Source organism: Pogoniulus pusillus, chromosome 1 (assembly GCF_015220805.1).
Source record: "Pogoniulus pusillus isolate bPogPus1 chromosome 1, bPogPus1.pri, whole genome shotgun sequence".
Classification (NCBI taxonomy): Eukaryota; Metazoa; Chordata; class Aves; order Piciformes; family Lybiidae; genus Pogoniulus; species Pogoniulus pusillus.
Genome location: NC_087264.1, coordinates 27,216,648 through 27,232,002, shown reverse-complemented (window position 1 = coordinate 27,232,002; position 15,355 = coordinate 27,216,648). Strand labels below are relative to the sequence as shown.

Here is a 15,355-nt window from a genome sequence, read left to right as displayed (position 1 = left end):
ATTTACTTTGCCTTTAAAATCTCTTCTGGCTGCTACATTTGAACACATGACCACATTACAGCACTTGAGACAATGTGCATGTTTGTGAACCACAGCAAAGGCAAGTTAATGCAGTTTAAGCTGAGAACTCTGTAAGCTAACCCAAGTTCAACCTTGTGTTATCATTATTTTGCTTTCTTGTTGGGGTGAAGCCTACATATGATACTTCACATACAAAACATTTGGAGAGAGAAAGAAAATCCTTTTGTGCCATTTTGGCATGCTACAAAGAGACAAAGCAGCTGATTATTTTTCTTAAGATACCAAGTTCTCTTCAGTCCGTGAGTGGATATGACTGAGGTTGATCTAGCCTCTCAGGAACTGATTGTTTTCCAGCCTCTTTACTTGCTTACCAGCATCTTTTAAAGAGCGAGGACAGGGAATCAGCAACATGGCTAAAAAATGTGCTGTACACATGAGGGGTCATAAACGATTTGTCTTTCACAACAGCTTCAGAAAGCTGATCTAGATACCACTTCAGCCCCTCGTACATGGAGCTCACTGAAGCAACAGCATCAGTGGGAAATGGCTTTTGCAGGGGGAAAGTGATTGGGCTGCTACTAAAATGGCCAGTTACCTCAGCAGCCACAAAAACGTCCATTAAAAACGTCCACCAGTGGTGCAGGGAAAGCATCAGCAGGTGTGTGTATGACTGAAGAGACTCCACCATGCATGACTAAGTCCTATTTCAGGTACTGGGTTGGGTGCATTTCTGAATTCCTTGGGATGGCCCCACAGAAAGCAATCTGGGAAACTAAACCACTTCTGGCTGTAACCTGCTCCTTTACTTCTGATGTGAACAGGGCAGGGCTTATGAGACTCTGGCTGCCTTGCTGCAAAAGCAGCTCAAAGCTTGGTTGTAGCTGATGAAGCATCCAAAATGTTGCAAGCAGTGCTTCAACTCATACAATTAAAAAAAAGGGGGGGCAAGCAGCTGTAAATCAGGAATTAAAATGTCTACCAATTGCTCAAAAAGGAGACTGACTGAAACCCAATGAAGTGGATGTGTCTTAGAAGAGACACAGGAGCAAGCATTTGCATTTTCTTCTGTACGTGCAAAACACAAAGGATTTCACCCAAGACAGAACTGGGCTATGTTGCTCTCAGACTAATTATCCAGGTCAAATCGCAATGAAAAAGTGTCATCCAACAACACCACAAAGCTACAACAGCATTTTGTTTTCTAAGACTGCAAGCTCCTCAGGGCAGTTACTCTACTTACACTTCGTGTAACACAGGGCTCATTATGAGCTCTCACATCACAGTAACTCAAGTAGTTTTCCTGTCTCCTTGTCCCACAGGCACTGCTGTAGCAAGGCCTGCCAGGAGAAAGAAGATCCTCCACAAGAGTCAGGTTTTGGTCACCCCTTCCTAATTAAGGAGTTTGATGGCCCTGCTGGATGCACTAGCCCTTTTCAGTGTGCTGACGTGCAGTATGGCTACTCCACCATTGTCTGATACAGGTTTCTGTAGAAGAACCTGATCCAGTCCAGCATGTTACAACAAAACCACCTTCAGCAGCACTTTATTTGCTGTGCTCTGGCCAGAGGTGGCTGAAGTGCAGGCAAACACTGTTTTGTCAACTCACCTCAGAGGCAGTGACCTTGAGCACTCCCTCAGCGGGAGTGGCAGTGTCAAACCAGACAGGCAAGATTCACTGGGAACTCCCCGACAAAGGCAAATCCTTGTTTGTTTTTTCTTTTCTTTGCCACTGGACTTTGTTGGCCTTTGAGACCTGCCTCAGAAACCACATGATATAGCCCTGGGAAGACCTCAGCCTGATGGGATATTAGAGCCAACTCAGGGCAAGTTTAGTTGGGTGTTTGAAGTGTGTGCTTTGGCCACTTGCATTTGGACTGTCAGTGTATTAAACTGAGCTCCTCTCATAGCCGGATAAAAGAGTAGCACATAGATAACACCTTCACCCCACCTGGGGACCAAAACAATAAGCACTTTTCACTTAGGACACAGTTCCTACAGACCACATGGAACCTTGACACAGCCAGTATTGATTACAACACTGTGCCCCAGCAGCAGGTTACCTTTGCAAAGCATCCAGCATCTCATGAGCAGCCCATGCACCTTTTCCAGCCACACCACAGAAACAGTTCTGATGACTTCATAACCCTTTGTTTCTTCCTCTGAGCCACCCAATACTAGGACTAAGATTGTATTAGTTTGTAAAGGGCTATCAGGAGTTTCCAGGACAGACTTTAACCACAGGCCTCCGTAAACAGTGTTTTATTATGCTTTGGAAGATTCTCATCACATGTGACCATGACATAAGACAGTTCTCTTAGTGCAAAGTGCTTTGCTGCCTGTCCAACCAGTGTGTAAGCTGTTAGCAAAAGCAGGAAGTCACTTAGCCAGTCAGAGCTGCCTGAAACACACATCTTTACTGCTGCCCAGATGCATTTATAGACTCAGATCCACCTCCTCACATCAAGCCCTCCTTTATTCCCAAGCATGCAGAGCAGAGCACTTCTCTGGTTGCATTTGTGAGGACAAAGTCACACACCCCAGAAGCTTCTTTTGGGTTACAGCACATCCTCTAACTGTCCAAAACATCACCCGTTCTGGCTGCAAATCCACTGGATTCTTCCCATCTGGCCAACTCCTCTCTTTTCCTGTTCTCCATCCGCTTTTCTGCTCATGAAGATTGTGGCCACTTCTACTTGCAAGGAAGATGATAGCGGGAGGTGTGGTGGTCCTTGAGGTCAAACTCATCATGGCCTTCCCTGTGAGAAGCAAACGTGAAGTGCAGTCAGAAGAGAAGACACAGGCAGGGAACTGCCCCTTAGCCACTGGATACCTTGGTATCTTCCAGCAGGCTTTACCTAGAAACCTATGCCAAGGGTTAGCTGTGAAGACCTGACTGGCAGCCACTGAAAGCTAATATCTTACATGCTCAGTTCAACAGAAACCTTGGAGGTGCTCTGTGGAAACATCTGCTCGTCCTTGCCTGCTGGAAAGGGAAATAACAACAGGTCCCTCTGTCTCTTCCCCAGATTCATTTGGCTCATTTTCAGCACTATGCCTGATTCTCAGGCACATTAGCAGCTTATGACAACAGTCAGAGCGACAGTGTGAAACTGTTGAGGCTAAAATCCCAAGCAGCTGTCTTAACACTTAATCCTGCATACAGTTCTTGAGCTCCCGACACGAGGAGGACATGGAACTGTTGGAGTGAGTCCAGAGGAGGGCCACAAAGATGCTCAGAGGGCTGGAGCAGCTCTCCTATGAGGACAGGCTACAAGATTTGGGGCTCTTCAGCCTGGAGAAGAGAAGGCTTTGACGAGACCTTGTAGTGGCCTTCCAGTATCTGAAGGGGGCCTATAGGAGGGCTGGGGAGGGCCTATTTACAAGGCCTTGTAATGACAGGATGAGGAGTAATGGGTTTAAACTGGCAAAGGAGACATTTAAACTAGATGTTAGGAAGAAGTTCTTTACAGTGAGGGTGGTGAAACACTGGAACAGGTTGCCCAGGGAGATTGTGGATGCTCCCTCCCTGGAGGTGTTCAAAGCTAGGTTGGATGAAGCCTTGAGCAACCTGTTCTAGTGGGTTGGAACTAGATGATCTTCAAGGTCTCTTCCAACCTAACCCATTCTACGATTAACCATGCTCAGAAGCAGGCAAGTCCTGAGTAAGACACAAGCCTTCATCTGAAGCATGCAACTGATACATTCACTCACCTGCCAGACTGCTGATTCTGCTTTTACTGATGTTTGCTGTCTAGTAGTTTTGTTTGGTTTTAATTATCTAACATTGTCAGTCATGTACTTTCATACTATTTTTTCTCCCCAACTCCATTTCTATCTCTACAAAAACATGTGCAAGGAATGAGAAAATATACACAAAAAGCATCTCTTGCTATCCCAACCAAATCCTGAGCATCCTGCTGTCCACATCATCCAGCACTCAGCTGAGAACCCAGCCAACTACCCAAAGCTTTAGAGGCATGAAAAAGAGAAGCCACACAAGCTGTGCAAAGTAGTACTGTCTTCAAAGGAATTAACCCTCCAAATCTGAGACGTGCAACTTTTTTGGTCAAAAATCAAGCTACGGATGTTTAAAAGGCAGAGCTGCTGCAAGGCCTAACTGAGGCTAAAAGGTTCACCCATGTGCATTTCACACACATTTTAATATGGGTTAAGACTGCTGAGCCTCAACCAAAGAAAAGCCTCAGGAGTTAATTCTATCTGTTCTCCCTCCCCTCTTATGATGGATAATCTGGGCTGGACTCCCAATGTCTCTAACACACCATAGGAGCCACTGAACAATGGTCTTGTTTATCCCACCCCACATGATGCAGCACATCAGACAATGTTCCCTCACACACACTGGAGCAGTGCAGACAGAACGTTTCTGTTCTGATCACTCCCTGTTTGCTCCCACAGTGACTAGCATTCAGTTCAGATCCTCCACTCCTGCTGGCTGCTTTTCTGCCCCATGGGAAGGAGGAACAGAAGCACCCAAGCTTACCTGTGACCCAGCCCTGCAAGCCTTACCGAAAGCAGCGCTGGCAGTAGAGGTCCCCATCGCAGCCGTGGCAGCGCAGGGTGGCATCTTCGTTGCAGATACAGCACCAGGGTAACTCATCTTCATCACTGTCATCTGTCCTGGTGAGAGCTGTGGCAGTTGGAGTTTGGCTCTATTTCACAAGGGAAAGAGAGAGAGAGTTCAAATCTCAGCAGTTAATTCAGGACCTTCATTGTAATGCATGATGGCCACAGCTACATATCACATGGTCCATAGCTCACTCTCTGCTGATCCCAAGTCTGTGAGAGGAACTTGCTTGGAGCTCAAGACGAGGCTCCAAGTTTATCTAGATGGTTAAATAAAAACCCAAGGTGCTGTCTCCCATTTGCTGATGAATCGATGCTGCTCAGAAGGTAATCTGGCATTCACCCTCATTTAGTGTCTCCAGCAACAGACACCAACATTGTCCATACTGTATTAAAGGCACCAAGCCCACATCTTCTGGCAGGCACTACCACAAGACAGACAGCTCCTGTGCAAGAGCAAGTGACCAAGCAGTTTCACAGATTGCATTGGATTGGAAGGGACCCTCAAAGGCCATTTTGTCCAACTCCCCTGCACTCATAAGGGACATCTCCAACTAGATTAGGCTGCCTAGGACCACGTCAAGTCTGATGCTGAATGTCTCCAAGGATGGGGTCTCGATCACATCCCTGGGCACCTTGTGGCAGTATCTTACCACTCTCATTGCAAAGAACTTCCTCCTTATATCCAACCTAAATCTACCTTGCTCCAGTTTCAAACCATTGCTTCCCATCTTATCCCTGGAAGCCCTTCTAAACAGTCCTTCCCCAGCCTTCCTGTAGGTCCCCCTAAGTTACTGAAATGCAGCTATACAGTCACAGAAAGAAAATGGGGATAATGGAATTGATTGCCTAAAGGCTCCTGCTGTTGATTTGTACCTGAGATTGGGCCAAAAAGATCTTCTGAAATCCATCCAAAAAACTATCCATAAGGCCATCTGCTTTAGAGAACTGAAGAGACACACACACACACACAGAGGGACACAATGTCTGCACACTGTCAAAAGCAGGTTCCTAACACCACAGCAATGAGATGGCACTACCTTTTACATCAGTAATCCCAGAAGTGCAAGGTGGCATACCTATGAGATGGATGCTTTCAATAATGCTTACAATTAAATCATTTCTTCTATGGGGGATGAGCCTGTCAGGTGTCTGTGAGTCAGAGGCCTATCTAATTCTTGCAATATACATTACAGAAGGTGCATGTATTTCCCTAACAGGCTGGAACCCATCCTGAGCATAGGGTATCTTGTTGCTAATTCCTTCCTCTGACGTTATATGAGAGCATGGTCAGCTGATTACTATCTAGAGGTTCTATTCTGCACATGTTGAAAGCACTGGCAAGCCTCCCACTTACCTTGGTTCAGGCTATATGGTACCAGACTGTGGCCTTCTTGGCCTACTTATATTGGCAAAGTAAAAATTCCTTCTCTAATACTCATCTTGTGAAGTCTGTGTTAACTTCTCTGGTTTAGTGAACACATCCTAGTCAGCAGAAAGGAAGCCTGAAAGGAAATGGGTCCAGGGAGCAGTTCTTTTTATTTTTTCTTTTAAGTACAAGCCATGTGACCTTCCAGTACCTGAAAGGGGCCTACAAGAAGGCTGCAGAGGGACTGTTTACAAAGGCCTATAGTGATAGGATGAGGGGCAAACGTTTGAAATTAGAGAAGAAGATATTTAGATTGGATGTTAGGAACAAGTTTTTTACCATGAGGGTGGTGGAACACCGGCACAGGTTGCCCAGGGAGGTGGTCGAGGCCCCATCCCTGGAGATACTCAAGGTTAGGTTCAACAAGGCTCTGAGCAGCTTGATCTAGTGAAGGACATCCCTACTCATTGCAGGGAGGTTGGATTAGATAACTTTTGGAGGTCCCTTCTAACCCCAACCTTTCTATGATTTCTCACAGCTATGCCTAGGCTGGGCAGCCTTGCAGAAGCCACTCACAGCTGGTCTGCTCTGGAAAAGCTTCTTGTTGGCTTTTTTCCCTGCATCAAGCTTAGCAAGCTTGCTGAAAAACTGTGCTCTGTTGAGAGAGACCTTCCAAGTGCTACTTCAAGAGACTGTGACCAGCTCACTGACCTTTTGCTTTGCTTTCTTATGCAGGTTCTGTAGTGAGTGTCCTGGCTGGCTGGTTTGATCTGGAGGAATGTTGAATCCACTTGCTTCATCCAAGGCTGCTTCCTCTGTGAGCTGGTAGCAGCAGAAAACAAGACTTGTTTCCAGCAGTTGAGAACTATACTTTAGGCTCTGACTGTCCTGCCCTTTTCCTTGGTCTTATGCAGTAGTATGAATACATCTGGTGTTATCCAGACAGATGTGAGCTTGCTCTCTCTCTACTCCAGTGAGTCAGTGTAGCAGCAGGGGCCTTCAGTTAACACACTCTGATTTGCAACACAGCTATCAGGAGATCCTAAACATGATGCTAATCACACATGCATGGTCTCTACTCTGGCAGAAACCTAAGTACAGAATGCTCCTGTCTGCATGTGAGACAATTCAGACATTTTAGAGAGCAATCTAGGCAGAAGCTGTGCTAACCAGTATACATCTCATCCATCATCTAGCTCAGCTGGAGAAAAGATGAAACAAGAGTTGAGAAATTACCAGCAAGGTGGGGTTGGAGAGGAGACACACACCACAAGAGACACTAAGCATGAATGAGAGACAATAAGACAGATGAGAAGCAAAGCTGTCAATAGCCTGTAGCTGAGTGGTCCATAGGGGAAGAATGAAAGTGCCCAGAACCAGAGACTCATCCTTTCCACAATCACTAAGTAACATACACAGGTAACATACACACTGGGAATGATTGAGGAAAACAAGGCCATGGCTGCCACCTCTGACCTGTTTCAGCACTCTGCGAATGGCTTCCTCCTCAGCCACTTCCTCATCACTGTCAGGGAGTTGATACATCTCCAGTGTGACTGCAGGAGTGAGATAGGAGACTGTAACACACACCTTGCCTCAAACCTCGTGCCCACTCGTGCTAGATAAAATCCTTTGCAGTGTGTGGTTTTGCCATCCTAGCTCTGGCACAAACACATCTTTTTCAGATGAGGACTCCTCAAAAAACAGTCATTGTTTGGTTTTAATACTGGAAGAAGGAAGGAAAAAATCCCCACCAAAACCAGAGCTTTACTTTTACAAGCTTTGTTAATCTCACCAGAGCACTGATAGAGTTACCTCAAATAAGGGTGCAAGACAAAGCAGTCTGACCCTACACCTCTGGCAGATCACTCATACTGATCTCATGAAGAACCAACTCGCACACCTTTACAGACAGAACCAAGTCTCAGCCTTCCTTGCAGGGGAGAGGCATTAAATGGATAAATGACCTCAGAAAAGAACAACAACTTGGTTCCTCCCTTGGCACTATGTGCTTGCCTGACACCCACCTTTCTCCGGGTCCTCGCCTTTGAGTGCTGCCAGTCTCCTGGCAACTTGTAGGATCTTTTCCTGCCTCGTGTTGTCTTCCCGCAGCTCAGCAGCAGCTTCTGCCAGAAGTTTATTCTTCTCCTCCTCCATCTGTTTTGGGTCCAGATTAGCAGGGCAGACAGAATCTTCACTGTCCCGATTGAGATCGTTCAGGCTTTGGCTACTGGAAGCTGCAAGCAGACACACAGAACATGCTGGTGGCTCAGGAGCAATGTTCCTTGGGTACAGACAACACAGCTAAAGCAATGCATGGGAGCAGCTCACTGCTTTCCATCTGGGTAATAATGGGTGAAGGCATGCCACAAGAGCAACAGCTCCTCCCCAGGGAAGGGTAACCTTAGGAAGGCGCAATTTGAATAGTACAATCCTGAGAAGAAGGAACCATCATCAAACAAAGATAATGAGAAGCAGCATGGAGCCAGATAGCTGTTCTTGGTCAGTCTGGAAGTCATAAGGGAAGACAAGGACAAACCGGACACATAGCTCACCTGTAAGCTAGGTAAGGAGACACATATTCTCCCCTCACTACACTATTAGCCAAAAAACCAGGTCTTTGGAAGCCCAAAATAGATACCTTGAGGTTGGGCTCTTGGTCTGTAATGCTCATCAATGGCAGCTTCCTCAGACAGTTGAGTTAACAGGTCATCTGTTTGCTGGACCAGACTTCTAGTGTCAGGAGGCTGGTGTACCTAAAACTCACAGGACAGGTTTGGTAATGAAGATCATCCTTGATGGGAGCAGCATAAAAAGGTGCAGCCACTGATCTTGACAGTCTCATCTACATTTATTTGTTGTAAGACTTTCAAGGCTTCACTCCCAGAGGTGCTGCAAGCACACACACACATGCTGCTGGATCCCAATCCCAGCTCTGCCACCAAGCCTGATGTAAATAAAGTGCCATTCTCAACAACATCAGCCAGCAGCCCTGCTGAGGCCTACAATAGCAGCTGGGTGTGCAGCACTGCTGAAAGAGGAGCATGAGGAAACAGTTTCTGGGGAAAAAGATCATTCATATAGGCTTTGAAGGCATATATCCAACTGATTCCTCTGTGATCTCAGACTAACCACTCTGTGTTTTCATTTCTGGAATAATTAACAGGATTTTATCCACCTGGGATGCAGTAACAACTACAAGATAAAATTAAAAGGTAGGGCTGAGAAGGCCCAAACACAAACAACTGTGGGAAAAAACAACAGATCAGTTAGGTATACAAATGAGTTGAGTGGGAAAACGTGGCACCTGTTGTTAAAAATAAACACAAACTACAGTTGACATGAAGGAATGTACTGCAACAGGACAAAAGGTGAAGCTTTCAAACTAAAAGAGGGAAGACTGAAATTAGATAGGAGGTTTTTTCCTTTTTGCAATGAGGGTGGTGAAAGACTGGCCCAGGTTTGCTCGAAGAGGTGATAAAAGCCCCATTCCTGGAAGCATTCCCTGTTGGGTTGGATGGGGCTCTGAGCAACCTGATCTAGTTAAAGATGTCCCTGCTCACTGCAGGGTGGGTTGGACTAGGTGGCCTATAAAGGTCTCTTCCAACAGCATTCTATGATTCTGTGTTGCATTTAAATTGAAACAGTGAGCTGGTAAAGGCTGGCCACTCACTTCTGCAGCAGTGACACAAACAGGAAATGGAGATTCCTGAAGGAAGCCACCTGGACACAAAAAAACTGAGTGAGGAAGAACAGCTACATGTTGGGACACCAGTTACTACATCAACTTAGAATACACTGCTAGCTAAAGAACTGAGGGAGCTTACAGGTCTGGGAGCCTGGGAAGGAGGATCTCTCCCCTGCAGGACAGCCAACCGGTCCTCCATCTCCTGTGTGGATGGAACAGGTCTCCAGCAGTCCTCCTTCAGAGCAGCCAGCCTAGCTTCAATCTCAGCCTGAGTAGGAATGGACTCTGCAGTTCAGAATAGCCAAGGGGAGGAGATTACTCTGTTACTGAAGATAAAAAGCTTGAAGTTTCTTTTTTTCTTAAAATTATACTTCTGGAATCAGACTCTTGAGAACCTGAGCAAAACCCTCCCCCAGCCCCTGATGTGAATGAGGAGTCATTCTGCAATGACTCTGAGACCACCCTAGTGCTAACTGCTATCCTTTGCACCTTGTCTCCTTCACAGTTTATCTCCTGTCTATAAAGTGAGCATTAGGGTAATGTCATTTGGCAATCAGCTTGCTCAGGATACTAGGCACAGGCAGAGAACAAAGGCAGTATAGGCCCACATCTCTTAAGGTAAACCTAGGAGGTGTCTCAAACTGAAACCCTTCCCTGCCACACAACAGGATGAGGGGAAATGGTCTCATGTTGTGCCATAGGAACCTTAGGTTAGATATTAGGAACAATTCCTTCACAGAAAGGGTTATGAGGTATTGGAACAGGCTGCCTAGAGACATAGTGGAGTCACCATCCTTGAGAGTATTTAAAAGAGGCATAGACACAGCACTCAGGGACATGGTTTAGTGGTGATCTTGGCAGTGTTAGATTTATGGTTAGATGATGACTGTGAAGGTCTTTTCCTATTCGAATGTTTCTATGCTTCTATGATGACCAGGTAACCACTTTACAATGTGCTCTTTGCCTTTCAGAGAGCACCTAGCAGTTTCAAAAGTACTTTATTCTCCCAAAAGCCCCACAAGGCTGTCAAGAACCTGACAGATGCAGACTGGGTGAGAGGCCTTTTGCTCCTCTCTGAGGTGAGGCTGACCAGAACATAATCCCACAGAAAGCAGCACTGCTGTTGCCCAGGACAATGACCCATAAGAAACCTGAAGACTACTCTGGCCAAAGACCCTCATTTCATTCTGTTCCTATTGGGTCTGACACAGGCTTTTACCCAAACAATGGAAAATGAGAACACGATTCTACAGGTTAAGCCACTGCCCCCCGGATGGAGAGGCAGTCTCAAGGGAAAGCCCAAGAAGCAAAAAGAGAATGGAACATTCATCTAAAATCATTGTGGAATCTGACCATTCTGTGCTCTGTCCAACTTCAACCCTTCAATCCCTAAAAAGACAGGCTCTGAAAGCCCAGCATTTCCCTCTCCTCCCACGTTGGCAGTGTTCCCACCCAAAGTATCTTCATTGCCCTCCAAAACTTACTTGGTTTCCTTTCTTCCCTGAGCCTCTCCAGTCTCTCTGCAATAGCTCTATCCTCTTTTGAGAGCCCCATGTATCTGGAGCCTGTTTGACCTGTGGGTTTTGTAGTTGCCTTCTGTTGTTCTTTCATCTGGTTTTGCTTGGCCTCAAAAGCTGCTACACGCCTGTGACAAGGATGGAAAAAAAGCCATGACAATTGAGAACAGGGGTTTAAACTCTGAGCTATGAAAACATCCTCTGTGAATCCAAACAGGCTACGTGAAAACTATCAGTCTAAAACAGAAACCACTCCTCCTGTACCACCCTTTCACACATGAGCACTATGAGGTACTTCCAAAAGAAGGGCAAACCTTACCTCAAACGACTGACATACCTGACACTGCTTGCAAGGAGACAAAGAACATTTCAGCACCAGCTTCCTGTTTCCAAGCCAACCTCAGTCACAAACAAAGGTAGGCAGGTGGCTGCCCAGAGGTCTATTCAGAAGAGCATGCTCCCTCCCCAAAATCAATAAAAAAAAAACCCAAGCAAAAAACAAAAGCCCCATCCTTTATCTCATTCTGAACAAGCATCACAGCCCTCACTTTTGTTGGTTTCTGCAGGGGAAGAAGACTGAGGGCCTGAAAGGCTGCTCTGAAGCAGAAACAACCATGTGACTGACAAGTGCAACTCACTTTTTGTAGTTTTCTGGTGGCGACCATTTTGCGGATCTGCTTGGAGACCCCTCTCTGGAAGACAAAATGATTTCTCTGAAATCAAGAGCCTGGCAATGCTTCAATCATCTAGTCTCTCAACTCAAGAGGAGTCAGTGTATGTTTTGCAATCTCCTGGTACAGCCCTTTTCATAATTTCATTAACATGGACAGTGATCATCTTACAGAAGAGATTAGGATCATGTAGCTGCCTGGGACAGCAGAAGACTTCATTTCTAGTTCTTTGGTCCAGTTGTTTTGCATCTGCATAAAAGGTGATTTAATATGGTCACCAGTGATCCACCAGAGGTGGGGCTGAAATATCCTTGCCTCCCACAGCCTGCACCTCCCAGCTGAGAGCAGATAGAGAGCAGTTAGGTAAGGCTCTCAGTGTAATTAGCTTCCATACAGCAGAGCACTCTGAAAGGAGCTGCGGCATACAATGAACACTGAATTATATAATCCACACACTAAACAAAACATTACCAAAGTTATTATATAACCACCAGTATCATAATGACATCTGGTACACTTGGACAACACAATCACATCTTGTGTAGCTACCTGCTACTTTGCTGTATGCAGGTTGAGATGCTAAACCATACAGAGTCTGGTAAGGTAGTTAGCAGACTTTAGTCATTCTTAGAAGGCAAAGCTTCACATACATCTGTGCTGTGCTAAGGCCTGTACAGTAATGAATGAATGCAACACTGCTGGACCCCTTCCCACTTCTAAAGTTTCAGTTCTGAAAGCTATGTGCATGAAGAACATCAATGTGTGCAGCTTACAATGCCATAACCTACCTGTATTATATCTCCTTGCTCTCCAGTTAGGGAAGACTTTTTTCTCCCTACTGTAATTCTCTAGTATTGATATTGAATAGATGGAGAAAAAAAAAAAGAAAAGAAAGAAAAAAAGAACTCCAAACCCCACAAAAGAAACATGGAGTTTTCTTAATGGCTTTGGATTTGTAAAGAGAAAGCAGAAAAATTCAAAACTGAGAGGCCTGATACTGCATGTTCACCATCAAGAGTTCACATGCTTTTCTTCTGAATTCAAGACCTCTGCTAATGAGAGGCTCTTCTCCTTTAGACACTCGCAGAGCCACAAAATTTGAAGCTCACTGGTGAAAAATTCCTTGCTGTAGTGGGGAAGGGAGGAGTAAACTTGTGCTCCTGTGTTACTTGTTGATGTGTGTAACTCATAGTACTACTGATTTTTTTTTATGGTTTGTTTTCAACAGGCAGACTACAGGTTTTGTTTGCAAATTTTTTTTCTTTTAAAAGCACAAAACTTTGAGTCTTCAGGCTACACATGGCAGGGACCCCCTATTTGTGTCACTCCCCACATTGGCAACAACATCAGTTGAGCATCATCTTGTCAAGCTGCTCAGTTACAACGCATCTGACTGCTACTGCTTACAAAGGGGTGTATATTCCTGGGCAAAACCACGCTGAGGCTTAACCTCGTCTCATCTGGCTGAGATATCCACAGGCATTCAGTATCTGTCCATGATTTAAACCTGTCTCTTTCAGACTATTCTGCCGCCATACAGAACAGCCTCACAAATCCCAATTCCTGCCATTGGACTGCACAGTGCACTTAACAGCAGCTCAGTAACAGCCTGGCTGCAAACTCTGGGGTACAGGCAGTGTGTAAGCACAAGTGCAAGACACAGCTCTGCAACCCAACATTGGGTAGCAAAATGAAGAAATAAAAGAGGATGCTGCCTTTGGGTGAAGAAACGCTCCCACCTTACCCAGTCAGCTTTTCGTGACACTGCTTGCACACCTTCTGCTGAGTGCTTCCACAGCGGGGAACCACAGCACTGAAGCTAAGACAGCCTGAGCAGAACGAGCGGCCGCAGTTCTTGCATCCACACTGCAGAGACACAAAGGAGGGGCAGGACAGGGCTTCGTCACCGAGTCACCACGCACACCCCACGGCTCTGGCTGGCCGCATGCAGGAGTGACGCCCATGCCAAGGTGCGCTAAAAATAACGCTGAGGTTACGCCGACTTTGAAAGAGAACCGAATCATGAGCTGCTGCTGAGGATACGGAGACACTCAAGAGCATCTGACCCCCAGCACATAACTCCTGCTGGAAACAGAGACACCATTTCGCCTCACAGAATGACAAAGCGTGCCTGTATGGCATCTAACGGCACCTGATTTCTTCCTTCTTCCCCCCGCGCCAGTAATCGCCCACGCTTCAGACACACTGAAACCAAGCACCACGAGAGCACAGTAAGCAGCACAAGGCTGCAATGCTGGCCGGGCTACGGGCCCGGGCGCCTGACCAAAGCAGTTTCCCGGTCCACCTCTCATGCCCTCACACTTCTGGGGGGACATCCGCGAGTCCTGTCCCCCTGCAGCCGGACTTGCCTCTTTCTTGAAGACAGAGAACTTAGACGCACACCCATAGCACCGGCTATCCATAGCGTTACAGGGGGCGAGACCGGGCCGGCGCTCAAGCACGGCACTGCATCACCACTGTGTCAAACTCCATACTCCCGCCCTGCTCCACAGCCCGCGGGGTCGTTTACAGCCCCGAGACGCCGCAGCGAGCCGAGGCTATCAGTAACGGGGACGCCGCATCGCCGCCCTCCCACCTCTCGCACGCCAGGCCGGCACCGCCCACTCCGGCGCGGGGCCCGCTGGGAGCTGTAGTCCCTCTAGCCGCGGCCTCCGCCCCCGGCCGCCAGGCGGCACTGGGGGCAGAACTACTCTGCCCAGAGCTCCACAGTGCTCCCCGCGCCGGGCATGCCGGGAGCCACCACAGCGCCCTGCTCTGCCGCGCGATGCACTGTGGTACCTGCAGTCTGGCGGCAGCCAAGGGCGCAGCCGGAAGGGCCTGCCGAGACTCCGCTTCCCGGCACGCTCCGCGGCGGGCAGGCGGCGGGGCTGGCGGTAACGGCCGCCTCTGCTCCACGGGGCGGCTGGCTGGACTCGTACCGGCTGCGGCGGGGAGGAGAGGGGGGAGAGCTCAGCAGCGCCTCCTCTCCGCGCAGGAGGTCACGCCGGGCGGACTTCTTGACGCTAGGGGGTGCGTGCTGCTTCGGCCTCGCCGTTTGTCAGCGTTCCTCCCGCGTCCGGCCCAGCTCTCTTTGCTGTTCCCCCAGCAACGAAAGGCGCTGCCACTTGCGAAGGGGAGAGGGAGGACCGGCGGGCCGGGGGCTTCACCGCTTTGTCCTTGTGTAATTGCTTACCACAGTTCCAGTGTGGCATGGCAGCTCCCATGCCAATGTGTGCCATGTTCCCAGTCTTAACAGGCACAGTTAGTAGGGTGTTGCATTTTTTGCCGTTAGCTGTCGTTGGGTGTTAAGACAAAAACGTGTGTTCCCTCATGAGAATTAGCATTCCGCTCAAGCTTGGGCTTTTTGCGTTTGGTTGTTGGGGGTTTTGTTCGTTTGGGTTCTTTTGTTGTGGTTGCTTTGTTGTTGTTTGTGGGGTTTGGTTTTTTATTGAGATCCTGGTTCAGAAAAGCAGGTAATTAGCTGAACTGCAAAACTCCAGTGGCC

General features: G+C 47.4%; 1 protein-coding gene across 3 annotated transcripts; it reads right to left on the bottom strand.

The window, feature by feature from the left end:
* Nucleotides 1-2,265: 2,265 nt before the first annotated feature.
* Nucleotides 2,266-14,440, bottom strand: ZFYVE19 (zinc finger FYVE-type containing 19). Of its 3 annotated transcripts, none has more exons than XM_064145664.1 (11): nucleotides 14,171-14,440; nucleotides 13,595-13,716; nucleotides 11,818-11,871; nucleotides 11,147-11,307; nucleotides 9,802-9,947; nucleotides 8,616-8,730; nucleotides 8,002-8,211; nucleotides 7,451-7,530; nucleotides 6,686-6,796; nucleotides 4,549-4,691; nucleotides 2,266-2,777 (listed from the first exon to the last, which is right to left on the bottom strand). In XM_064145664.1, exons 1-11 carry the CDS (start codon nucleotides 14,255-14,257, stop codon nucleotides 2,711-2,713), a joined length of 1,296 nt encoding a protein of 431 aa, XP_064001734.1. In that variant the 5' UTR covers nucleotides 14,258-14,440; the 3' UTR covers nucleotides 2,266-2,710. The 3 variants fall into 3 exon arrangements, with proteins under 3 accessions (XP_064001734.1, XP_064001737.1, XP_064001743.1); XM_064145667.1 differs by having other exon boundaries at nucleotides 14,220-14,440; XM_064145673.1 differs by lacking the exon at nucleotides 6,686-6,796.
* Between the last annotated feature and the right edge of the window lie 915 nt (nucleotides 14,441-15,355).

Excerpts from the sequence above, each read along its gene's own strand:
- ZFYVE19 (XM_064145664.1), bottom strand. The coding sequence starts at position 14,257 with ATGGGTGTGCGTCTAAGTTCTCTGTCTTCAAGAAAGAGGCAAGTCCGG. Across the intron at positions 6,797-7,450 it reads TTCGCAGAGTGCTGAAACAG|CTCACAGAGGAAGCAGCCTT; the intron begins GTCAGAGGTGGC and ends TGCTGCTACCAG. Across the intron at positions 4,692-6,685 it reads ATAAGAAAGCAAAGCAAAAG|AGCCAAACTCCAACTGCCAC; the intron begins GTCAGTGAGCTG and ends CTTGTGAAATAG.